The 25,764-nt window shown below is 39.3% G+C and overlaps 2 protein-coding genes across 6 annotated transcripts in view; one reads left to right on the top strand and one right to left on the bottom strand.

The window, feature by feature from the left end:
- The window catches only part of LOC309624795 (ankyrin repeat domain-containing protein 45-like), a 159,397-nt gene that overhangs the window by 106,755 nt on the left and 26,878 nt on the right, over positions 1 to 25,764 (bottom strand). For 4 of the 5 annotated variants that reach the window (XM_082383400.1, XM_082383401.1, XM_082383397.1 and 1 more), the window contains 2 exons: positions 20,021 to 20,115; positions 18,089 to 18,227 (listed from right to left, as the gene is read on the bottom strand). In XM_082383400.1, the coding sequence (XP_082239526.1) occupies positions 18,089 to 18,227; positions 20,021 to 20,115 (234 nt within the window). Of the gene's footprint in view, positions 1 to 5,139; positions 5,331 to 18,088; positions 18,228 to 20,020; positions 20,116 to 25,764 lie in introns of those variants that run through there. The other variant, XM_082383399.1, reaches the window with a different exon arrangement.
- LOC309635415 (large ribosomal subunit protein eL32-like) lies at positions 1,436 to 2,057 on the top strand. The gene is made up of 2 exons (XM_082406652.1): positions 1,436 to 1,567; positions 1,743 to 2,057. Exons 1-2 carry the CDS (start codon positions 1,451 to 1,453, stop codon positions 2,040 to 2,042), a joined length of 417 nt encoding a protein of 138 aa, XP_082262778.1. The 5' UTR covers positions 1,436 to 1,450; the 3' UTR covers positions 2,043 to 2,057.

Below are 25,764 nucleotides of genomic sequence, written 5' to 3'. Positions count from 1 at the left end.
TTAGGTTTTGTTTGTTCTTCTTTTTCTAATTCTTTTAGGTGGTGGGTTAGTTTGTTTATTTGAGATTTTTCTTGTTTCTTGAAGAAGGTGTGTATCACTGTGAACTTCCCTCTGAGAACTGTTTTTGCTGCATCCCATAGAATTTCACTGTCATTTGTCTCAAGGTATATTTTTAGTTTTCTCTTTGATTTCATCGTTGACCCATTGGTTTTTTTTAGTAATTGATTTTTTTTTCTCTTTTCTTTTTGACTGAAAAGAGAAAAAAATTGCAATTGACTTTTTTTCTCTTTTCTTTTTCTGTGGTTGATTTCTAGTTTCATGCAATTGTGGTCAGAAAAGATGCTTGGAATAATTTCTGTACTCTTAAATTTGTTGAGGCTTGTTTTGTACCCTAGAGTGTGGTCAATTCTATAGAATATTCCATGTGCACTTAAAAAGAATGTGTATTCTAGGGGGTTTTTTTGGATGTATTGTCCTGAAAATATCAATTAGGTCTAACTGTTATATTGTATCATTTAGGATCCCTGTTGCCTTAGTGATTTTTTTGTCTGTAAGATCTGTCCATTGGTGTGAGTGGTATGTTAAAGTCTCCTACCATTGATGTATTCCCATCAATTTCTCCCTTTTTGTCTGTTAGTATTTGTTTTATGTATTTGGGTACATATATGTTGATGAGTGTAATATCATCTTCTTGTATTGATCCTTTTATCATTATATAGTGTCCTCCTTCATCTTTCTTTATGGCCTTTGTTTTAAAGTCTGTTTTGTCTGACATGAGTATTGCTACAACTGCTTTCTTGTCATTTCCGTTTGCGTGAATTATCTTTTTCCACACCCTCACTTTCAATCTATATGTGTCCTTTGTCCTAAAGTGGGTCTCTTGTAGGCAGCATATTGTAGGCTCTTGGTTTTTTATTCAATCTGCCACTTGATGACTTTTGATTGGAGCATTTAGTCCATTGACTTTTAAGGTAATTATTGATAGATATGTATTTATTGCCACTTTAAACCTTGTTTTCCTGTTGATTCTGTATTTCTTCTTTGTTCCTTTCTTTTTCTTTTTGTTTTTCCTTTTGTGCTTTAATGATTTCTTTTATATTATGCTTGTGTTCTCTTCTTTTTGGTTTTTATGAATCTACTGTATGTTTTTGATTTGTGGTTACCCTGTTTTTGAAGTATGTTAACGCCTTCCTATATCTACTTTCTTTAGACTGGTAGTCAAATAGGCTCAAACACATTCTGAAAAAAAAATTCAACATGTTCTTACTCTCCTCCCCTACACTGTATGATTTTGATGTCCTATTTCACATCTTCATGTTTATTCTTTTGCTATTCATTGTGCTTATCATCACTTTCACAGAAAAATCTTTTTTATTTTATTTTTTAAAATCTGTGTATTGCTCTCTTCTTCAGCACGGCCTATGGAAGTGGCAGCCATCTCCTACTCAGCATGATGGCTGCCCTCAGACTCCTCATAAAGCCCAAGGTTGTCAAAAAGAGGACCAAGAAGGTCATCCAGCCCCAGTCAGATCAATATGTCAAAATTAAGCAGAACTGTCTGGAGCCTGTGCTCCGCAACAGGAGAGGGCGCGATGGTGAGAGGCCCGCGCACCGTGATGAAGAGTGGCCCCCACTTGCTGCAACTAGAGAAAGCCCTCGCACAGAAACGAAGACCCAACACAAGCCATAAATAAATAAACAAATAAATAAAAATTTAAAAAAAAATTAAGCAGAACTGACAGAAATCCAGAAGCACTGACAACAGGATGCACAGGAGGTTCAAGGGCCAGATCTTGATGCACAACATTGGTTATGGGAGCAACAAGAAAACAAAGCACATGCTGCCCAGCAGCATCTGGAAGTTCCTGGTCCACAGCGTCAAGGAGCTTGAAGTGCCGCTGTTGTGCAACAAATCTTACTGTGCTGAGATTGCTCACAACATCTCCTCCAAGAACCACAAAGCCATTGTGGAAAGAGCATCCCAGCTGGCTATCACAGTCACCAATCCCAACACCAGGCTATGCAGCAAAGAAAATGAATAGATTGCTCGTGGGCACATTGTGTTTGTGTTAATAAAACCATGAAACTTGGCCAAAAAAAAAAAATCTGTGTACTGATTTATTTAAGTAATTTACTTTCCAATTGTGATTTTCTCTTTCCTATAGATTCTTGCTTCTTTTCTATTTAGAGAAGACCTTTCAATATTTCCTTTAGAACAGGTTTAATATTGCTGTATTCTTTTAGCTTTTGCTTGTCTGAGAAATTCTTTATCTCTCCTATTTTAAATGATAATCTTGCAGGGTAGAGTTTCCTACACTGCAGAATTTTCCCTTCAGGACTTTGAATATATCTTGCCACTCCCTTCTGGCTTGCAACACTTCTGTAGAGAAATCAGCTGATAGTCTTATGGGGGTTCCCTTGTAATTAACTCCTTGTTTTCCTCTTGCTGCCTTTAGAATCCTCTCTTTATCTTTCACTTTTGCCATTTTAATTATAGTATATCTTGGTGTAGGTCTGTTTGGGTTCATTATGTTTGGGACCCTCTGTGCTTCCTGTACCTGGATGTTTCCTTCTTTAGGTTTGGGGGGTTTTCAGCCATAATTTCTTCAAATACATTTTTGATTCCCTTTTCTCTTTCTTCTCCTTCTGGGATCCTTATTATGTGTAGACTGGCGTGCTTTATATTATCCCATAGGTCTCTTATATTGCTTTCATTTTTTTTTCATTTGGCTTTCTGTCTGCTGTTCTGATTGGATGATTTCCATTATCCTAACTTGCAGATCACTTATTCGTTCTTCTACATTATTCAATCTGCTACTTATTACCTTAAACTCAGCTTTCGTCTCAGCAAGTAAGTCTTTTAATTTGTCTTGGTTCCTCTTTATAGTTCCTGGTCCTTTTTACAGTAATCTGCATTTCTATCAATAGCCCTTCTTAATTCCTTCAGTATTTTCAGTATCTCCTTTTTAAACTCGGTGTCTATTAGACTGAAGAGGTCTGTTTCATTATTTGTTCTTTCAGGGGAATTCTCTTGATCTTTTATTTGGGAGTGGTTCCTCTCATTCTTCATTTTACTTATATTTCTCTTACTCTATGAGTTTAGTAGAAACAATTATCTACTGTGGTCTTGGAGGGCTATTTTTATGTAGAAGTGTCCCTGTGTAGCTTGTGTGGGTTTAATATTTTTGGTGCAAGGGCTGTTTTTTAGTATGGATGGCTGCCGCATCTTTCCTCAGTGTCTGCTGGCTGTTATCCCATTGATGGGGGTATGACTGATGTTGTGGTGAACGGAGCAGGTGCTGGATGTTGAACGGGGCCTCCTCTTTGCTCTGTGTTGTTACAGCCCTGCTGGGGGCAGGGTCTGCTCCCTAGTTATTGGCATAGAAGCCCCCAGATCCATTTCTAAGCTGCAGTGTGACGTAGGCAGGATTGGAGCACTCCCACTGGAAGAGAAGCCACTGAGTATTCCTCCACCGGAGCTGTCCATCGGGGAGTACACTCTGTGGTGTCACCTGTAACCCATTGTGTGAGCACACAAAGTACAATGTTGTGCACACTACCCTCGGCCCCGCCTCCACTGTGGGAATGCAGGCTATCAGCCCTGGTGCCCCTCAGGCACTGTGATCACAAAGCCACCAGCACAGATCCATAGGCGTCAATCCACTGAAATCAGGTACCAGGACCACAGCAGTTGTGTACCTTGACCTGCCATGGGAGCTAGGGAAGCAGCCCAGACTCTGGCCCCACCTCCACGTGCATGCACCCACAAAGCCCACAGCTGCTAAGGTCAGACCCGTCCCAGCCATAGGAGCACCCGTTTTCCACTCGGATGTCCCACAGGCACTGAGTTTACAAAGCAAGCGGCGGTGCTGTGGATCACATGCCATGGGGGGAAGGCTCTGCTTTCAGCCCCGCCTCCACATGTGGGCAACCTGCTGGTGCTTGCATGCTCCCAGAGCTCGTAGAGATGGCAATGAGAAAGAGGCTGCTATGGCAAGCCCCACCCCCCACTTCACTCATGCATTAACAATGGGGTTTCAATGGCAGCACACACTGGCCGTAAGCATGCCAAAAGTGAGGCTGCAATGGTGGGTCCTGCCCTTCTCTTCGAGTGCCTCTTAACAATGGCACTTCACTTCTATGGTGGGCCAGGCTTCTTCCACATACACTCCTGGTTGCAGCCCTTACCACACTCCAGGCCCTTCAGGCTGTTTCCGCAGGGCTAACCCCAGTCCTCTCCCCAGGTCTGTCCTCTGAAGCCCGAGTTTTAGCAACCAGCCCTCGCATGTATTACTAGCAGGTCCACGTCTCGGACTGGGGACTGCAGCAAGGTAGCACGGATCCTCTGTGCCGGTCTCTCTCTGTTCTGCCTGCTGCAAACCAGCTTCTATGCTCCCCTCCAAGCCTCTGAAGCTCCCTTTCTGTCCCAGGTGATCTCCCCACCAGTGCGGGGGCTTCCCAGGGTACGAGAACCTTTCCTCTTTCATAGCTCTCTCCCAGGGGCACAGGTCCTATCCTGCTTGCTTCCTTTTTTTTTTTTTTCTTACATCCTACCCGGTTACATGGAGATCTTCCTCGCACTTCTGCGTGTCTGAGATTTTCTGCCAGAATTCAATAGGTATTCTGTGATAACTGTTCCCCATGTAGATGTATTCATTATGTATTTGTGGGAAAAGGTGAGCTCTACATTGTTCTATTCCACCATCTTGATTGGAGCCTCTGCAATTCTTCCTCAGAGGTGAGAAGGGAAGGAGGGAGGGTTGTTGGGCCAGACTAACAATAGTGGTGGTTTGGGGGGGAAAGGTGGGAATTGAACTGTATAACCAACAACTCGTCTTAACCATCTCATTCCTGGACTATACTGGTCTCACTCCCTCTGGTCTCTTCTCCCTCCAATCCATTTTGCAAGGACAGCCAGATTATTCTCCACTACGTAATCCCTCGTCTCTCCTACCCCAAACAAAGCCTTTAATGGCAACCCACTGCACTGAAAGTAAAGTCCAAACTTTGAAGCTTATAATTCAGTACTTTTTTAAAATTTATTTATTTTATTTTTGGCTGTGTTAGGTCTTTGTTGCTATGCACGGGCCTTCTCTAGTTGCAATGAGCGGGGGCTACTCTTCATAGCAGTGCGTGGGCTTCTCATTGCAGAGGCATCTCTTGTTGCAGAGCACGGGCTCTAGGTACGCGGGCTTCAGTAGTTGCATCATGTGGGCTCAGTAGCTGTGGCTCGCGGGCTCTAGAGTGCAGGCTCAGTAGTTGTGGCACACGGGCTTAGCTGCTCCATGGCATGTGGGATCTCCCCGGACCAGGGATCGAACCTGTGTCCCCTGCATTGGCAGATGGATTCTTAACCACTGCACCACCAGGGAAGTCCCTAATTCAGTACTTTTAATGAAATGATCACAAGCTAACTTTCCAACCTTATTTTCTACTCTTCCTTAATGCGTACTCAACTACAATCAGCCAAATGGATACTGACCACTTCCCTAGTCCCATATTTCAACTTTTCATCATTATGTTGTACTTTCATTCCAGAATTCCCTACATATTCCACCTTGGTTACCTATCCTTTCAGGCAATTCCTCTTTCTTCATGATGCCTTCTCTTTATGCTTAGGCTTCCCTGAACATACACAGCTCTTAGTTTATCTTTCAAGTAGGCATGTTTACTCACAAAGTGGTTGGTAGACTCCTTAAAGACAAGGATGGTGCAAAGGCATCTATTTCCCTTCAGGGGACCTAGGAGAGTGCTATGTGTATGCTCATTTGACGTTAGGTACGGTTGGCAAGGGACAGTTTGTCATACTACCTAGAACAGATTCAGTGCCTTAACCTTTAAAAAACCATGGTCCCTTTTGATAAACATAAAAATCTTAAGTACTGGGTATCCACATACAAAAGAATGAAGCTGGACCCCCTACCTCACACCATATACAAAAATTAACTTAAAATGGATCACAGACATGTTTAGACATAAGGGCTAAAAAAACTACAAAACTCTTACAGAAAAACATAAAAGTAAATATTGGTGACCTTAGATAAGGCAATGTTTCTTAGGTATGACACAAAGCACAATCAACAAAAGGAAAAATAGATAAATTAGACTTCATCAAACTTAAAGTATTTTGTGCTTCAAAGAACACAATTAAGAAAATGAAAAGATAATCCACATAATGGGAGAAAATATTTGCAAGTCGTATATCTGATAAGAGACTTGAACCCAAGATACATAAAAACCTTTACAATTCAACAATAAGAAGAAAAATACATACATGTGGAGACTAAACAACATGCTACTAAAAAACCAATGAGTCAAAAAATAAATCAAAGAGAAAAACAGAAAATACCTCAAGACAAACGAAAATGTAAACACAACTTTCCAAAATCTACAGAGGATGTAGAAAAGGCAGTTCTAAGAGGAAAGTTTATAGCAATATAGGTATACCTCAAGAAATAAAAATATCTCAAATAAACAACCTAACCTTCCATGTAAAGGAATTAGAAGAACTTCCCTGGTGGTCCAGTGGGTAAGAATCCGTGCTCCCAATGCAGGGGGCCGGGGTTTGATCCCTGTCGGGGAACTAGATCCCACATGCATGCCACAACTAAGAGTTCACATACTGCAACTAAGAAGCCTGTGTGCCGCAACTAAGAAGCCCACATGTTGCTACTAAGAAGCCTGCATGCCACAACTAAGAGTTCACATGCCACAACTAAGAAGTCCGCATGCCACAAATAAGATGTCCGCATGCCAGAACTAAAGATCCCACATACCACAATGAAGATCCCACATGCCACAACTAAGACCCAGCACAGCCAAAATAAATAAATAAAATAAATAATAAATTTAAAGTACTGTCATTTTAAAAAAAGGAATTAGAAAAAGAAAAACAAACAAAGCCCAAAATTAGCAGATGGAAAGAAAAAAATAAGTATCAGAGTGAAAACAAATATAATAGAGACCAAAAAACAATAGAAAAGATCAATGAAACCAAGAACTGTTTTTTTGAAAAGGTAAATAAAACTGATAAACCTTTATCCAGGCTCATCAAGGAAAAAAAAGAGAGAAGACCCAAATAAACAAAATAAGAAATGAAAGAGGAGAAATAACAACTGCTATCACAGAGATACAAAAAAATCATAAGAGAATATTATGAACAGTTACATGCCAACAAATTGAACAACCTAGAAGAAATGGTCAAATTTCTAGAAAAATACAACTTTCAAAGACTAAATCAAGAAGAAATAGACAATCTGAACAGACCAATCACTACCTGTGAAATGGAAATTGTAATTTTAAAAACTTCCAGAAAGCAAAAGACATGACTGAATGGCTTCACAGAAGAACTGTACCAAACATACAATGAAGAGTTAATACCTAACCTTCTCAAACTATTCTGAAAAATTTTTAAGATGGGAGAACACTCCCAAATGCATTCTATGAGGCCACCATTACCCTAGTACCAAAATGAGTCAGGATGGAGGTGTGGGAAGACTCCAAGTTAGCGTCTCCCCACAACTAGGGCACCTGCCAGCCGCTGGTGGGAAACCCTGATGCCCAAGGAGACGGGAGGAACCCCCAAGTGAAATGGTGGGACTGAGCGGGGAAGAGAAGTGGAGGCCAGACAGGATCAGCACCCTTGAGGCCGGGAGATCAGAATAGGCAGGCGGGAAGAGCCTTCCAGGAGGAGTGGGAAAGCAGCGGAGGGCAACTGCCCCACCCACTTGGGCCCAGGGAGCCTGCTGAGCTCCCAGGGTGGTCTCCTACCCTCCAAGGCTCCCCTTCCCCATGGCCGCATTGGTACTGGGGGCATAGGGGGCGACACCAGGGAGATCAGGAGAGGCAGGCAGGAGGGGTCCTCTGAGAGGAGTGGGAGAGGAGCAGAGGTCATTTGCCCCACCTATTCGAGCCCAGGAAGCCTCCTGGACTCCCAGGTGAGGTCCCCCACCCTCTGAGACCAGGGGTGGTGGGCAAGCCTGAGCCCCTTCTTTTTGCGTTGAGGCTAAGCCCTGCCCCCCACAGCCCCCAGGGCCTTTTCCAGCCCTGTGGGTCCTGAGCATAGGCCACGCCCACCACCCAAACCTTGCCCTTGCTTAGGCCCCACTCTCCACAGCTAAGGCCTCCCCCCACCTTTTTTCTTTTTTCTTTTTTTTTTTCCCTCCTCTTTTTCACTATTGTGGTACAGTTGTAAATTCTGGTTGTTTATTTATCTACATTTTTATTTTTATATTCTTTCTCATATATCTGTTAGTTTACTAGTTTAATGCTATTTTTTACTTTGTTATGGTTCTCTCTTTTTTTTTTTGCAACCCCATGTGGCTTGCAGTATCTTGGTTCACGAGCCAGGGGTCAGGCCGAAGCTCCTGCAGTGGGAGCTCCGAGTCCGAACCACTGGACTAACAGAGAACCTCAGTCCCCAGGGAATATTCATTGGAGTGAGGTCTCACGGAGGTCCTCATCTCAGCACCAAGACCCATCTCTACTCAACAGCCTACAAATTCCAGTGCTGAAAGCCTCAGGCCAAACAATCACCAAGACAGGAACACAATCCCACGCATTAAAAAAAGAGAAAAAAATGAGACAGCAAAAAAATATGTCACAGATGAAGGAACAAGGTAAAAACCTACAAAACTAAACAAATGAAGAGGAAATAGGCAATCTACCTGAAAGAGAATTCATTGTAATGATAGTAAAGATGATCCAGAATCTCAGAAATAGAATGGAGGCATGGATTGAGAAAATAAAAAAATGTTTAACAAAGATCTAGAAGAACTAAAGAACAAACAAATAACTGAAATGAAAAATACACTAGACGGAATCAATGACACAATAACTGAGGCAGAAGAACTAGTAAGTGAGCTGGAAAACAAAATGGTGCAAATAACTGCCAAGCAGCAGAATAAAGAAAAAAGAATGAAAAGAATTGAAGACAATCTCAGAGATCTCTGGGACAACACTAAACGCACCAACGTTTGAATTATAGGGGTCCCAGAAGATGAAGAGAAAAAGAAAGGGTCTGAGAAAATATCTGAAAAGATTATAGGTGAAAACTTCCCAAACATGGGAAAGGAAATAGTCACCCAAGTCCAGGAAGTGCAGAGAGTCCCATACAGGATAAACCCTAAGAAAAACACACCAAGACACATATTACTCAAACTAACAAAAATTAAATTCAAAGAAAAAATATTAAAAGCAGCAAGAGAAAAACAAAAAATAACATACAAAGTAATCCCCATAAGGTTATCAGCTGATTTTTCAGCAGAAACTCTGCAGGCCAGAAGGGAGTGGCAGGATATACTTAAAGTGATGAAACAGAGAAACCTACAACCAACATTACTCTACCCAGCAAGGATCTAATTGAGATTCAACAGAGAAATCAAAAGCTTTTCAGACAAGCAAAAGCTAAGAGAATTCAGCACCACCAAACCAGCTTTACAACAAATGCTAAAGAAACTTCTCTAGGTGGGAACACAAGAGAACAAAATGACCCACAAAAACAAACCCAAAACAATTAAGAAAATGGTAATCAGAACATACATATCGATAATAACCTTGAATGTAAATGGATTAAATGTCCCAACCAAAAGACACAGACTGGCTGAATGGATACAAAAACAAGACCCATATATATGCTGTCTACAAGAGACCCACTTCAGACCTAGGGACACACACAGACTGAAAGTGAAGAGATGGAAAAAGATATTCCATGCAAATGGAAATCAAAATAAAGCTGGAGTAGCAATACTCGTATCAGACAAAATAGACTTTAAAATAAAGACTGTTACAAGAGATAAGGAGGGACACCACATACTGATCAAAGGATCAATCCAAGAAGAAGAGTTAACAATTATAAATATTTATGCACCCAACACACAAGCACCTCAGTACATAAGGCAACTGCTAACAGCTATAAAAGAGGAAATCGACAGTAACACAATAACAGTGGGGGACTTTAACACCTCACTTACACCAATGGACAGATCATCCAGACAGAAAATTAATAAGGAAACACAAGCTTTAAATGACACAACAGATCAGATAGATTTAATTGATACTTACAGGACATTCCATCCAAAAACAGCAGATTACACTTTCTTCTCAAGTGCACACAGAACATTCTCCAGGATAGATCACATCTTGGGTCACAAATCAAGCCTCAGTAAATTTAAGAAAATTCAAATCATATCAAGCATCTTTTCTGACCACAACGTTATGAGATTAGAAATCAATTACAGGGAAAAAACATAAAAAACACAAACACATGGAGGCTAAACAATACGTTACTAAATAACCAAGAGATCACTGAAGAAATCAAAAAGGAAATCAAAAAATACCTACAGACAAATTACAACGAAAACATGACGATCCAAAACCTATGGGATGCAGCAAAAGCAGTTCTAAGAATGAAGTTTATAGCAATACAAGTCTACCTCAAGAAACAAGAAAAATCTCAAATAAACAATCTAACCCTACATTTAAAACAAGTAGAGAAAGAAGAACGAGGAAAACCCAAAGTCAGTAGAAGGAAAGAAATCATTAAGATCAGAGCAGAAATAAATGAAACAGAAACAAAGAAAACAATAGCAAAGATCAATAAAACTAAAAGCTGGTTCTTTGAGAAGATAAACAATATTGATAAACCATTAGCCAGACTCCTCAAGAAAAAGAGGGAGAGGACTCAAATCAATAAAATTACAAATAAAAAAGGAGAACTCACAAATGACACCGCAGAAATACAAAGGATTATAGGAGACTACTACAAACAACTATATGCCAATCAAACGGACAACCACGAAGAAATGGACAAATTCTTGGAAAGGTACAATTTTCCAAGACTGAACTAGGAAGAATTAGAAAATATAAACAGACCTATCACAAGTAATGAAATTGAAACTATAATTAAAAATCTTCCAACCAACAAAACTCCAGGACCAGATGGCTTCACAGGTGAATTCTATCCAACATTTAGCGAAGCACTAACACCCATCCTTCTCAAACTCTTCCAAAAAATTGCAGAGGGAGAAATACTCCCAAATTCATTCTACAAAGCCACCATCACCCTGATACCTAAACCAGAAAAAATATCACAAAAAAAGAAAATTGTAGACCAATATCACTGATGAACATAGATGCAAAAATCCAGAACAAAATACTAGCAAACAGAATCCAACAACACATTAAAAGAATCATACACCATGATCAAGTGAGATTTATCCCAGGGATGCAAGGATTCTTCAATATACGCAAATCAATCAATGCGATACACCATATTAACAAATTAAGGAATAAAAACCATATGATCACCTCAATAGATGCAGAAAAAGCTTTTGACAAAATTCAACACCCATTTATGATAAAAACTCTCCAGAAAATGGGCATAGAGGGAAAGTACCTCAATGTAATAAAGGCCATATACAACAAACCCACAGCAAGCATCATCCTCAATGGTGAAGAACTGAAAGCATTTCCACTAAGATCAGGAACAAGACAAGGATGTCCACTCTTGCCACTATTATTCAACATAGTTTTGGAAGTCCTAGCCATGGCAATCAGAGAAGACAAAGAAATAAAAGGAATCCAAATTGGAAAAGAAGGAGTAAAACTGTCACTGTTTGCAGATGACATGATACTATACCTAGAAAATCCTAAAGATGTCACCAGAAAACTACTAGAACTAATAAATGAATTTGGTAAGGTTGCAGGATACAAAATTAATGCACAGAAATCTCTGGCATTCCTATACATCAACAACATAAAATCAGAAAGAGAAATTAAGGAAACAATCCCACTTACCATCGCAACAAAAAGAATAAAATACCTAGGAATAAACCTGCCCTAGGAGGCAAAAGACCTGTACTCAGAAAACTATAAAACACTGATGAAGGAAATCAAAGATGACAAAAACAGATGGAAAAATATACCATGTTCTTGGATTGGAAGAATCAATATTGTGAAAATGACTATACTACCCAAAGCAATCTACGGTATCAGTGCAATCCCTATCAAACTACCAATGGCATTCTTCACAGAATTAGAACAAAAAATTTTACAACTTATATGGAAACACAAAAGACCCCAAATAGCCAAAGCAATCTTGAGAAAGAAAAATGCAGTTGGAGGAATCAGGCTCACCCACTTCAAACTATACCACAAAGCTACAGTAATCAAGACAGTATGGTACTAGCACAAAAACAGTATAATCAATGGTACAGGATAGAATGCCCAGAGATAAACCCATGCACATATGGGCACCTAATTTACGACAAAGGAGGCAAGAACATACAGTGGAGAAAAGACAGCCTCTTCAATAAGTGGTGCTGGGAAAACTGGACAGCTACATGTAAAAGAATGAAATTAGAACAGTCTCTAACACCATACACAAAAATAAACTTCAAATGGATTAAAGACCTGAATGTAAGACCAGACACTATAAAACTCTTAGAGGAAAACATAAGAAAAACACTCTTTGACGTAAACCACAGCAAGATCTTTTTTGACCCACCTCCTAGAGCAACGGAAATAAAAACAAAAATAAACAAACGGTATTTAATTAAACTTCAAAGCTTTTGCACAATAAAGGAAACCATAAACAAGACAAAAAGACAACCCTCAGAATGGGAGAAAATACTGCAAATCAGACAAAGGATTAATTTCAAAAACATACAAACAGCTCATGGAGCTCAATATCAAAAAAGCAAACAATCCAATTAAAAAATGGGCAGAAGACCTAAATAGACATTTCACCAAGGAAGACATACAGATGGCCAAGAGGCACATGAAAAGATACTCAACATCACTAATCATTAGAGAAATGCAAATCAAAACTATAATGAGGGGGCTTCCCTGGTGGCACAGTGGTTGAGAATCTGCCTGCCAATGCAGGGGACACGGGTTCGAGCCCTGGTCTGGGAAGATCCCACATGCCACGGAGCAACTGGGCCCGTGAGCCACAATTACTGAGCCTGTGCGTCTGGAGCCTGTGCTCCGCAACAAGAGAGGCCACGATAGTGAGAGGCCCGCGCACCGCGATGAAGAGTGGTCCCCACTTGCCGCAGCTAGAGAAAGCCCTCGCACAGAAACGAAGACTCAACACAGCCATAAATAAATAAATAAATAAATAAATAAATAAAAAAGAACGTGAATTTCTTTAAAAAAAAAAAAAAAACTATAATGAGGTATCACCTCACACTGGTCAGAATGGCCACTATCAAAAAATGTAGAAACAATAAATGCTGGAAAGACTGTGGTGAAACAGAACCCTCTTGCACTGTTGGTGGGAATGTAAATTGATACAACCACTATGGAAAACAGTATGGAGGTCCTTAAAAAACTAAAAATAGAACTACCATATGACCCAGCAATCCCACTACTGGGCATATACCCTGAGAAAACCATACTTCAAAAAGAGACAAGTACCACAATGTTCACTGCAGCACTATTTACAATAGCCAGGACATGGAACCAACCTAAATGTCCATCAAAAGATGAATGGATAAAGAAGAGGTGGCACATATATACAATGAAATATTACTCAGCCATAAAAAGAAATGAAGTTGAGTTATTTGTAGTGAGGTGGATGGACCTAGAGTCTGGCATACAGAGTGAAGTAAGAAAGAGAAAAACAAATACCGCATGCTAACACATATATATGGAACCTAAAAAAGAAAAATGATACTGATGAACCTAGTTGCAGGGCAGAAATAAAGAGGTAGACGTAGAGAACAGACTTGAGGACACGGGGTGGGAGGGGGAAGCTGGGGCGAAGTGAGAGTAGCATCGACATATATACATTACCAAATGTAAAACAGTTAGCTAGTGGGAAGCAGCAGTATAGCACAGGGAGATCGGCTTGGTGCTTTGCGATAACCTAGAAGGGTGGGATAGGGAGGATGGTAGGGAGGCTCAAGAGGGTGGGGATATGGGGACATATGTATGCATATGGCTGATTCACTTTGGTGTACAAAAGAAACTAACACAGTATTGTGAAGCAATTATACTCCAATAAATATCTATTAAAATTTTTTTAAAAAGCAAAAAAAAAATGAGTCAAAGACACTACAAAAAGAGAAAATTACAGGCCAATAACTCTGATGACTATAGATGCAAAAATTCTCAACAAAATTTTAGCAAACCGAATTCAAAAATACATTAAAAGGATCATATACCATGATCAAGTGGGACTTATCCCAGAGATGCAAGGATGGTTCAGTATCTGCAAATCAATCAATGTGATCTACCACATTCATAAAACATGAATAAAAATCACATGGTCATCTCAAAAGACACAGAAAAAACATCTGATAATATTCAACATGCATTCATGATAAAAACTCTCGTCAAAGTTGGTAATGAGGAACATATCTCAACATAATAAAGGTCGTTTACAACAAACCCACAGCTAACATCATACTCAACAGTGAAAAGCTTAAAGCATTTCCTCTAAGATCAGGAACAAGACAAGGATGACCACTCACGCCACTTTTATTCAACACAGTTTTGGAAGTCCTAGCCACAGCAGTCAGAGAAGAAAAAGAAACAAATGGCATCTAAATTGGAAAGGAAGAAGTAAAACTGTCACTATTTGCATATGACATGATACTCTATATAGAAAACCCTAAATTCTCCACCAAAAAACTATTAGAACTAATAAATGAATTCAGTAAAGTTGCAGGATACAAGATTAATATACAAAAATCTGTTGCTTTTCCATACATTAATAATGAACTATCAGAAAGAGAAAGCAAGAAAACAAGCCTGTTTAAAATCCTATTCAAAATCGCATTAAAAAAACCTAGGAATAACTGTAACCTCAGAGGTGAAAAACCTATACTCTGAAAACTATAAAACATGAATGAAAGAATTTGAAGATAATAAATGGAAATGGAAAGACATCCCATGTTCCTGGATTAGAAGAATTAATATTGTTAAAATGTCCACACTACACAAAGCAATCTACAGACTTAATGCAATCTCTCTCAAAATACCAATGGCATTTTCCACAGAACTAGAACAAATCATACTAAAATTTATATGTAACCGCAAAAGACCCCAATTTGCCAATGCAATCTTGAGAAAAAAGAACAAAGCTGGAGGTATCACATGCCCTGACTTCAGAGTATACTACAAAACTACAGTAATCAAAACAGCATGGTGCTGGCACAAAAACAGATAATTAGATCAAGGGAACAGAACAAAGAGCCCAGAAATAAACCCACACACTTATGGTCAATTAATCTATGACAAAGGAGGCAAGACTATACAATGGAGAAAAGATGGTCTCTTCAATAAGTGGTGCTGGGAAAACTGGACAGCTACATGTAAAAGAATGAAATTAGAACATTTTCTCACACCATATATAAAAATAAACTCAAAATGGATTAAAGATCTAAATGTAAGACCTGAAATGATAAAACTCCTATAACACAGCATAGGCATAACACTGTTTGGCATAAATCATAGCAATAATTTTTTGGATCTGTCTCCAAAGGCAAAAGAAACAAAAGCAAAGATAAACAAAGGGGACCTAATTAAACTTAAAAGCTTTTGCACAGCAAAGGAAACCGTGGTCAAAACGGAAAGACAACCTACAGAATATCTGCAAATGATGCAACCAACAAGGGGTTTTTATGCAAAATATACAAACAGCTCATACAACTCAATATCAAAAAACCAAAAAGTCCAATTAAAAAATGGGCAGAAGATCTGAATTTTTCAAAATTCAGATATTTTTCCGAAGAAGACATACAGATGGTCAACGGGCATACAAATAGACACTCAACATCACTAATCATCAGAGAAATGCAAATCAAAACCACAATGAGTTATCCCCCCACACCTGTCAAAATGGCCATCTTCAAAAAGTCCACAAATAACAAATGTTGGCGAGGATATAGCGAAAAGGGAATCCTCTTGCATTGTTGGTGGGAATGTAAATTGGTGCAGCCACTGTGGAAACAGTATGGAGATTCCTCAAAAAACTAAAAATAGAACTACCATATGCTCCAACAATTCCACTCCTGAGTGTATATCTGAAGAAAATGAAAACACTAATTCAAAAAGAAACATGCATCCCAATTTTCATAGCAGCATCAGTTTACAACAGCCAAGACATAAAAGCAACCTAAGTGTCCCTCAAGAGATAAATGAATATGGAACTCCCTGGCCGTCCAGTGGTTAGGACTTGGTGCTTTCACTGCCAGGGCCCAGGTTCAATCCCTGATTGCGGAACTAAGATCCCACAAGCTGACTGGCGTGGCCAAAAAAAAAAAACCAAAAAAAATAAAACAAAACAAAGAGATGAATGGATAAAGAAGATGTGTCGTGTGTGTGTATATGTGTGTGTGTGTGTGTGTGTTTATATATGTATGTTTACTCAGCCATAAAAAAGAATGAAATTCTGCCATTTGCAACAACATGGATGGACCTAGAGGGTATTATGCTTAGTGAAATAAGTCAGAGAAAGTCAAATACTCTATGTTATCACTTACATGTGGAGTCTAAAAAATTTTTTATAAAACAAATGAATATAACAAAACAAACAGACCCACAGATACAGAGAACAAACTAGTGATTACCAGTGGGAGAGAGAAGACGGGAGGGGCAAGATAGGGGTAGGGGATTAAGAGATATAAACCACTACACATAAAATAAATAAGCAACAAGGCTATATTGAATAGCACAGGGAAGTGTACCCATTATTTTGTAGTAACTTTAAATTCTATTAAAATATTGAATTACTATGCTGTACACCTGAAACTAATATAGTATTATAAATCACCTATACTTCAATTAAAAAAATAAGAAGACAACTCAACTTAAAAATGGGCAAAAGATTCAGAGACATTTCTCCAAAGAAAATATACAAATGGCCAGTAAGCACTTGAAAAAATGTTTAACATCACCAGTAATTGAGGAAATGCAAATCAGAACTACATTAAGATACTTCATACCCACTAGAACAGCTAAAAAAAATATTTTAAGATAATAATAAATGTTGATAACAATGTGGAGAAATTGGAATCCTCATATATATTGCTTATGGGAATGGAAATTTGGAAACAGTTTGGCAATTCCTCAAAAGGTCAGAAATAGAGGTACCATATGACCCCAGCAATTCTACTCCTAAATATATACCCAAGAGAAATGAAAGCATGTGGCCACACAAAAATTTGTGCACAAAAATTCATAGCAGCATTATTTATAATAGTCAAATGAGTAGAAACTCAAGGGTCCATCAATTAATGAATGGATAAATTTGAATCCATACAATGGACTATTGTTCAGCGATAAAAAGGAATACTGACACATACTACAACACGGATGAACCTTAAAAACATTACGCAAAGCGAAAGAAGCCAGACCCAAAAGGCAACAGACTATATGATCTATCTCTGAAATGTTCAAAACAGGCAATCCATAGAGATAAAAAGTAGATTAGTAGTTGCCAGGGACTTGTGGAAGGGAGGAATGGGCAGTGACTACTAATAGATGTGGTGTGTCTCTTCGGGCTGGTAAAATGTTCTAAAATTAGACAGTGGTGATGATTATATAACTCTGAAAATATACTGAAAACCGCTGAATTTTTCATTTTTTAAATGGTGAATTTTATGGTATGAGAATTCTATCTTAATAAAGCTGATATTTTTTAAATTTTAGGTACACCTGTCACCAAGATTCTGACGGTGCACCTTCTCCACTGACAGGACAGTATTCTCACGATAGGTTTTTCAAACTATAGAGTTACATTACTGAAAATGTTTTTTTCAAATTCTGCCGCTCTATCTCCTTGAAGGACATGTCTTCCTGGTTGAAAATCACTGGTCAAAACCATAGTAAATTACATAAAATTAAATGATTAATGATGGTAATAAGATTAGTACTAGACATTCTCTGTAGAAATAACTCTCATTATATTTAGTTATTATTAATATTGTAACCAAATGAAACTGAGTTACAGATTAGTGCCTGTAACAAGGTTAATGGCTACTTAATGAAGAGTGTTGAAATCAGATTATCTCAGAAATAACAACATTGAACCTAATTTTCACCTTTTCTGACATTCAAACCATTTTTATCCAAAACTTACGTGGTGTAGCCATTTTTGTGAAGATAGGAGTCACAATATCTTCCAATTGCTGTTTCTGCTCAAAAAGCTCATTAATGGAAGCTTCTAAATGGGTTTCCAGCCATTCATTTTTTATACGGCATGCATTGAGGATGGTATTCTAGAGACAGAAACAAAGAATTTACTTTCCACTTGTTTATTTAAAAATAAAACTCTATAGTATCTCTAAACCAGCACTGTGCAACAGAACTTTCTGTGATGATGGAAAAGTTCTGTATCTGCGTTGTCCAATACAGTCACCATTAGACGTACATAGCCAGTGAGCACTAGAAAAGTGGCTGAGGAACTGAATTTTTAATTTTAATTAATTCTAATTTAAATAATCTCATATGGCTAGGGGCTACTATATCTGACAGTGCAGCTCTAACATTAGTGGAACGTGCGTATAAAGAAACTCATAATCTAGAGTCATGAAGCCTTGGGCCAGTCTACACCTTCTCCCTAATTCTTTATTTTCAATGAGCCCTGTGATAAAGAAAAGTGTTTGCAAAGGTTGGAAAAAAATGGGTGGATGGTATGAGCTGCATGCAACTCAACGGACAATGCCGAGGATATTTTATTCCTTCTCAGGCGGTTCACAGGAGAAGAAAGTGCAAGAAATGCAAAAAGAGCTCCACCTCACTGAAAACCTCTCAGTTTGCATTGCAAAACCATCCCTTTGTACATGAGCAGCAAACTGCTGATATCTGATTTAAGATGTTCATTACTCTATGGTTTGTAATAATAAAGAGACATGAATAAATGTATTATATATCCTGTCCATATTATTAAATAAGCAGTAGTATATACAGAAGTATATAGAATAAAGTGTATTTATAAAGATATCCATAATATATTCTTTAAAGGAAAAATAATTAAAGAACAATTTGTATAGTATGATCCTATTTTTATAAAAGCAAAATCTCTTATAAAACTATGTGTGCATACATATGTTTATATAAGTGAAGGGAAAGCATGATGAGATTAACACAAAATTGTTATTAGAACCACACGGTAATAAGACTGCAAAGGGAAAAGAGAAAACTATTAAGTTTGCTTTAGATGTTTTATTTTTATTTTATTCTAATCATTACTATATTTTCTAGCTCAAATAACCAAATATTTGAAAACTGAAATTAAAAAGGCTTTTATAGTAACTAGCTTGACAAAGCACTGTCCATGCCAGAAAGATTGTTTTGCAGATCTAATAGCTGCAATAGCTATTCTAATAGAATTCTGCCTATATGTTGTTTCATAAGAGATTTTGTAAAGTGTTTTACAAACAAGTGAAATGTGTAACTTAGCATGTTCTCAGACTTGATGATGTCTTATACTTTTAGCAATAGCTATTCTTTTTCATCAGAATTATAAGTCACAGAAAATTCATAGAACTTCCTGTACAGAAATGCAGGAAATAATTTAAAACCCAAACACATTTCTAACACCTTGAGTGTATCTTTTTTTTAGTGTACATCCAAAGTAATAAATTAGTTCACATGCAGTACTAAGTATATAGTAAATGTGACAAGCTGGCTTTACAATTAGCTATCTTTACATCTGTGTATCTTTTTTCACCATTATGTTAAATTTGATATGTTAAAAAATATGTACTGTGTATATACATATTTACAAAAATACATGATGTATATCTAAGTTTTAAAGCAAAATAATGAAATGAGTATCAGTGGATCCCACTAATCAACAGAGGAACAAGAACACTGCCAGTACTATTTATGCTGTTCCTGTGCCCCTCCCCTATACAGCAGTTTATTAAGAAAGGAAAAAATGAAGGAAGGGAGGGAGAAGAGAGCAGTGAGGACTGCTATCTACCTCTAGTGCATTAGTGTAGAAATTAAAGATACAAGGCAAAAATCTCAGAAGACTTCAGAGCAAACTATAATCACAATGCAGTACCTTGTCTTCCTTAAAAAGCTTCCCTGGTCCCTTTGTTGTATCTGTAACAATTGCAGAGACCTTTGCAATATATTTTTTCAGCGCCAGCCTTGCATCTGAAAGAACAGAACAGTAAAATGCATAATGATAAGACAAAGACCAAAAAATATGCATTACAAACATTACATGTCTGTAATGTACATTTATATCTCCAGAGCTTTATAAAGACTGCATAAGAGATTTGTTGCAGTTGTTTTCCTTGGGGAACTTCAAAAGGATAACATTCAACTAGCACAGCACTTTGGGGCACTCACTGTATTCCTAGAATTGCGCTAAATTTTTTAAAGAGCAAATAAACATAAAATGTGATACCTGATACCACAGAGACTATAGTCTATCAAAATATCTACTCTGGGGAAAGGAACAAAAAACATTTCCAAGAGAAAAACTGTCACTTGCTTTACCCTTCTTTATCCTTCAAAATAAATTCAAATAGCTTCCCTCTTTAAAAAAAAAAAAAGTGTTTAAAATAATTCCATTCTCTATAGCACCCGTCGCAAAATTTGCAAGACCTGTTTAAACAAAATTACAACACTTTGAGAGAAATAAAAGACTCAAATAAATGGGAAGATTTACCATATTCCTAGACGGAACAACTGAATATAGTAAACGGTAGATTAGCCTCAAATTAATTTAACAATTGATGTATTCGTTTCCTGTGGCTGCTATAACAAATTGCCATAAATTTGGTGGCTTAAAGCAACTCAAGTTTATAGTTTATCCTCTTACAATTCTAGAGGCGAAAAGCCTGAAATCAGTTTAGCTGATTGTGTTGGCAAGGAAGATTCTTTCTCGGGGCTCTGAAGGGAGAATCTATTTTCTTGCTGTTTTCAACCTCTAGTGGCAGCCTGTACCCCTTGGCTGCGGCTCCTTCCTCCATCTTCAATCAAACTACACCACTCCAATGTCTAGTTCCATCATCAAATCACCTTCTCCTCTTCGTGTCAAATCTCCTGCCTCTCACTTATAATAAGGACACTTGTAATTACATTTAGGTCCCACCTGGATAATCCAGGATAATCTCCCCATCGGAAGATCCTTAATTTAAGGATCTGCAAAATCCCATATGAGGTAACATTCACAGGTTCCAGGGATTAGAACCTAGATATCTTTGGCAGACTTTTTTCAGCCTACCACAGTCGGCCCTCTGACATCCCAAAACTCACACCTATCCCACATGCAAAATACATTTACCCCATGCCAACATCCAAGAGTTTCAACCCATTACAACATCAACTCATGTCCAAATGCTCATCTAAAATATCATCAGCTCAAAAGTCTCATCTCATCATCTAAACAAGGTTTGCATGAGACATTAGTATGATCCATCTATCCTGGGGTAAAATTCCTCTCCATCTGTAGACCTGTGAAACTAGAAAACAAAGTTCTCTGCTCCCAAAATACAGTTGTGGAACAGGCACAGAGCAACAGTTATAGATAATGCCATTCAAAAAGTGAGAAATTAGAGGAAAAAAGGAGTCACCACACTCCCAAGTAATTTTGAAATCCCACAGGGCAAACTCTATTAGGTATCAAAGCCTGGGGATAATCATCTGTGGTGTAAGGCTCCATCCTCTTGGCCTTCAGCTCCAGCCTGAGTCATCCTTCCTTTTTCATGAAAGACAGCACGTTTTTGCAGCTGAATAGTTTTGTCAGTCACAGCTTCAAACCCACCATTCATGTTGCAAGCAGAATTAATTCCCTAAACTGGAATCCAAGGTTTAGGTTTTGGCTCCACTAGCTGGGTGACCTGGAGTCAGTAGTGGCTCCAGAATTTCAATACAGGATGAAGTTTAGCAGAGGAATTAGCTGGAAGAGGGGACTAAGGGACTTGTCATAGAACTGCGTTTATATAATAAGCACACTGATTTTACTAACAGCATATATGTATTTTGGGTGGCTTGGTAGAGAAAGGAGCTTACTGCAAGCATCCTCTTAATGCCACCATACCTGTCTTACTGCATTCAGTCTGCAAAATACCACAGACTACATAGTTTATAAACAACAGAAACTTATTTTTCACAGTTCTGGAGGCTGGGAAGTCCAAGATCAAGCTGTCAACATGGTTGCAGTCTAGTGAAAACCCTCTTCCTTCATTGCCAGCACCTTCTCACTGTGCCCTCACATAGTGGATGGGGCTAGGGAACTCTGTGGGGACTCTTTTATAAGAACACTAATCCCATTCATGAGGGCTCCACCTTCAAATGTCCTAAGCATCTCCCAAAGGCCCCACTTCCTAATACCATCACATTGGGCATTAGGATTTCAACATATGAACTTGGGGGGAACACAAACTTTCAGACCATAGTAATATCTTAACCCCACTAACCTCAGTTTCTCCATCTAGAAAATGGAAGTATTATAGTACCATCCTCATAGGGTTGTTGTAAGAATTAAACACAACGTATTATAGGATAATGCATGCAGATGTCTTGACACAGTGCCTGTCACACAGTAAAGCCCTCAATAAGTTTATTATTATGTCACTCCTCTCCCCAAAGCTCTGTAAATGACCCCCTATTGACTACTGAATAAAATGCAGGGCCTTCCAAGATCTATCTAGCCACAAACTATCTTTCCAGCTTCATCCCTTGCAACATTCATCCAGAGACCCTGTCCATTATTTACTCCCTGTTCCCTCTGCTCCCAGATGTCAACAGGGCTCACTCCTTCGTTCCTCAGGTCTCTGCTCGAGCATCACCTTAACAGAGAAGCCTCTCCTGATTGCCCTCTATAAAATAACACACTCTCGCTCATTCACTTGCTGGCGACTTCATAACCCTGTTACCACTCTATTTTTCTCTGTAACACTGCATAGATACATAGATTTAGATAATTTTATTTTCTGTGTCTCCCTACTAGAAAGTAAACTCCATAAACATAAAGATTGTTTTATGCCTAGTTGTGTATGTATTCTCAGCTCCTAGAACAGTATTTAGCACATAGGAGGTGCTCAATAAATATTTATAAATGGTTGTCTAAAGGTTTACACAGAATTTCTTTGCTTATTATGTTTCCTCAACCTAAGATGCCCTCTCTGCATTGCCACCCACCAAAATTCTACTCATTCTTCAAAGCTTACTTTAAAATGCACTTCTGTGAAACTCCTAATTCCCCCAGGTAGATCTCATTGTTCTATCAACTGTGAAGTGATTATCATTTGATTTAGCTCTGAATTTAATTGTCTTGTAATTTTTTGTTATCCTGTTTTTTGCTTCTACCTCTAGACTATAAGTTCTTTAAAGGCAGAGTCTGTATCACCTTCTTATCATATACCATTCTACCTCATCATCTCTTTTTCACTTACCAAGCCAAATTCCCCACCCCTCACCCTCTACCTGATAGTACCACATTGCCACCAAAAAAACATAGGTCGAAAGGGGGAGGGACTCAGTATTTGCTTGACTATTTGAAGGGAAGGACATTCCAGAATGAAAAAAACAGAAGCAGATGCTAGGTTGTATGAAATGATACAGCTATAGCTACTTTGTAAGTAGATGTGAAAGTACCATACTTCAAAAGGGTTGGGGAGGATCTTCAAGATGGCGGAGGAGTAAGATGCGGAGATCACCTTCCTCCCCACAAATACATCGGAAATACATCTAGAAGTGGAACAGCTCCTACAGAACACCTCCTGAATGCTGGCAGAATACCTCAGACTTCCCAAAGGCAAGAAAATCCCCACGTACCTGGGTACGGCAAAAGAAAAAAGAAAAAACAGAGACAAAAGAATAGGGACGGGACCTGCACCTCTGGGAGGGAGCTGTGAAGAAGGAAAAGTTTCCACACACTAGGAAGCCCCTTCACTGGTGGAGACGGGGGGTGGGTGTGTGGTAAGCTTTGGAGCCACAGAGGACAGCACAGCAACAGGGGTGCAGAGGGCAAAGCGGAGAGATTCCCACACAAAGGATCGCTGTCAACTAGCAATCACCAGCCTGAGAGGCTGTCTGCTCACCTGCCGGCCGGGACTGGTGGGGGCTGGGAGTTGAGGCTCGGGCTTTGGAGGTCGGATCCCAGGGAGGGGACTGGGGCTGGCTCTGTGAACACAGCCTGAAGGGGGCTAGTGCACCACAGCTAGCTGGGAGGGAGTCTGGGAAAAAGTCTGGACCTGCCTAAGAGGCAAGAGACCATTGCTTCGGGGTGCACAAGGAGAGGGGATTCAGAGCACTGCCTAAACGAGCTCCAGAGACAGGTGCGAGACGCGGCTATCAGCGCGGACACCTGAGACAGGCATGAAATGCTAAGGATGCTACTGCAGCCACCAAGAATCCGGTGTGCAAGCACAGGTCACTCTCCACACCTCCCCTCCTGGGAGCCTGTGCAGCCCGCCACTGCCAGGGTCCTGGGATCAAGGACAGCTTCCCCGGGAGAACACACGGCACACCTCAGGCTGTTGCAATGTCACACCAGCCTCTGCTACAGGCTCACCCCGCATTCGAATTATAACTACCGTACCCCTCCCTCCCCCCAGCCTGAGTGAGCCAGAGCCCCCGAATCAGCTGCTCCTTTAACCCCCTCTTGTCTGGGCAAAGAACAGACGCCCTCAGGTGACCTACATGCAGAGGCAGGGTCAAATCCAAAGCTGAACCCCAGGAGCCATGTGAACAAAGAAGAGAAAGGGAAATGTCTCCCAGCAGCCTCAGGAGCAGCGGACTAAATCTCCACAATCAACTTGATGTACCTGCATCTCTGGAATACCTGACTAGACAACAGATCGTCCCAAAATTGAGGCCGTGAACTTTGGGAGCAACTGTAGACTTGGGGTTTGCTGTATGCAACAGACTAATTTCTGATTTTTATGTTTATCTTAGTATAGTTTTCAGCACTTGTTATCATTGGTGGATTTGTTTATTGGTTTGGTTGCTCTCCTTTTTTTTTTATTAGTTTTTTAATTTTTTTATTTTAATAACTTTTATTTTTCTTTCTTTTTTCCCCTACCTTTTCTTCTGAGCTGTGTGGCTGACAGGGTCTTGGTGCTCCAGCCGGGTGTCAGGCCTGAGCCTCTGAGGTGGGAGAGCCGAGTTCAGGATATGGGGCCACCAGAGACCTCCCGGCCTCACGTAATATCAATCGGCGAGAGCTCTCCCAGAGATCTCCGTCTCAACGCTAAGACCCAGCTCCACTCAGCGACCAGCAAGCTCCACTGGTGGACACCCCATGCCAAACAACTAGCAAGACAGGAAAACAACCCCACCCATTAGCTGAGAGGCTGCCTAAAAGCATAATAAGTTCACAGACACCCCAATACACACTACTAAATAACCAAGAGATCACTGAAGAAATCAGAGGAAATCAAAAAATACCTAGAAACAAATGACAATGAAAACACGACCACCCAAAACCTATGGGATACAGCAAAGGCAGTTCTAAGAGGGGAGTTAATAGCAATACAATCCTATCTCAAGAAACAAGAAAAATCTCAAATAAACAACCTAACCTTACACCTAAAGCAATTAGAGAAAGAAGGACCAAAAAAACCCAAAGTTAGCAGAAGGAAAACAATGATAAAAATCAGATCAGAAATAAATAAAAAAATAAATGAAGGACACAATAGCAAACATCAATAAAACTAAAAGCTGGTTCTTTGAGAAGATAAACTAAATTGATAAACTGGTAGCCAGACTCATCAAGAAAAAAGGGGAGAAGACTCAGATCAACAGAATTAGAAATGAAAAAGAAGTAACAGGGGCTTCCCTGGTGGCGCA

The sequence above is a fragment of the Balaenoptera borealis genome, assembly GCF_965194805.1.
Source record: "Balaenoptera borealis genome assembly, chromosome: 1".
In the NCBI taxonomy this organism is placed as follows: Eukaryota; Metazoa; Chordata; class Mammalia; order Artiodactyla; family Balaenopteridae; genus Balaenoptera; species Balaenoptera borealis.
The sequence above is the reverse complement of the archived record's forward strand: the minus strand, read 5'-3'. Positions and strand labels throughout refer to the sequence as shown.

What these genes read in the sequence shown, in the direction of transcription:
- LOC309635415 (XM_082406652.1), top strand. Translation starts at nt 1,451, where the DNA reads ATGATGGCTGCCCTCAGACTCCTCATAAAGCCCAAGGTTGTCAAAAAG. An exon ending in AGCAGAACTGTCTGGAGCCT is followed by an intron (nt 1,568 to 1,742) that starts GTGCTCCGCAAC and finishes CAGAACTGACAG; the next exon opens with AAATCCAGAAGCACTGACAA.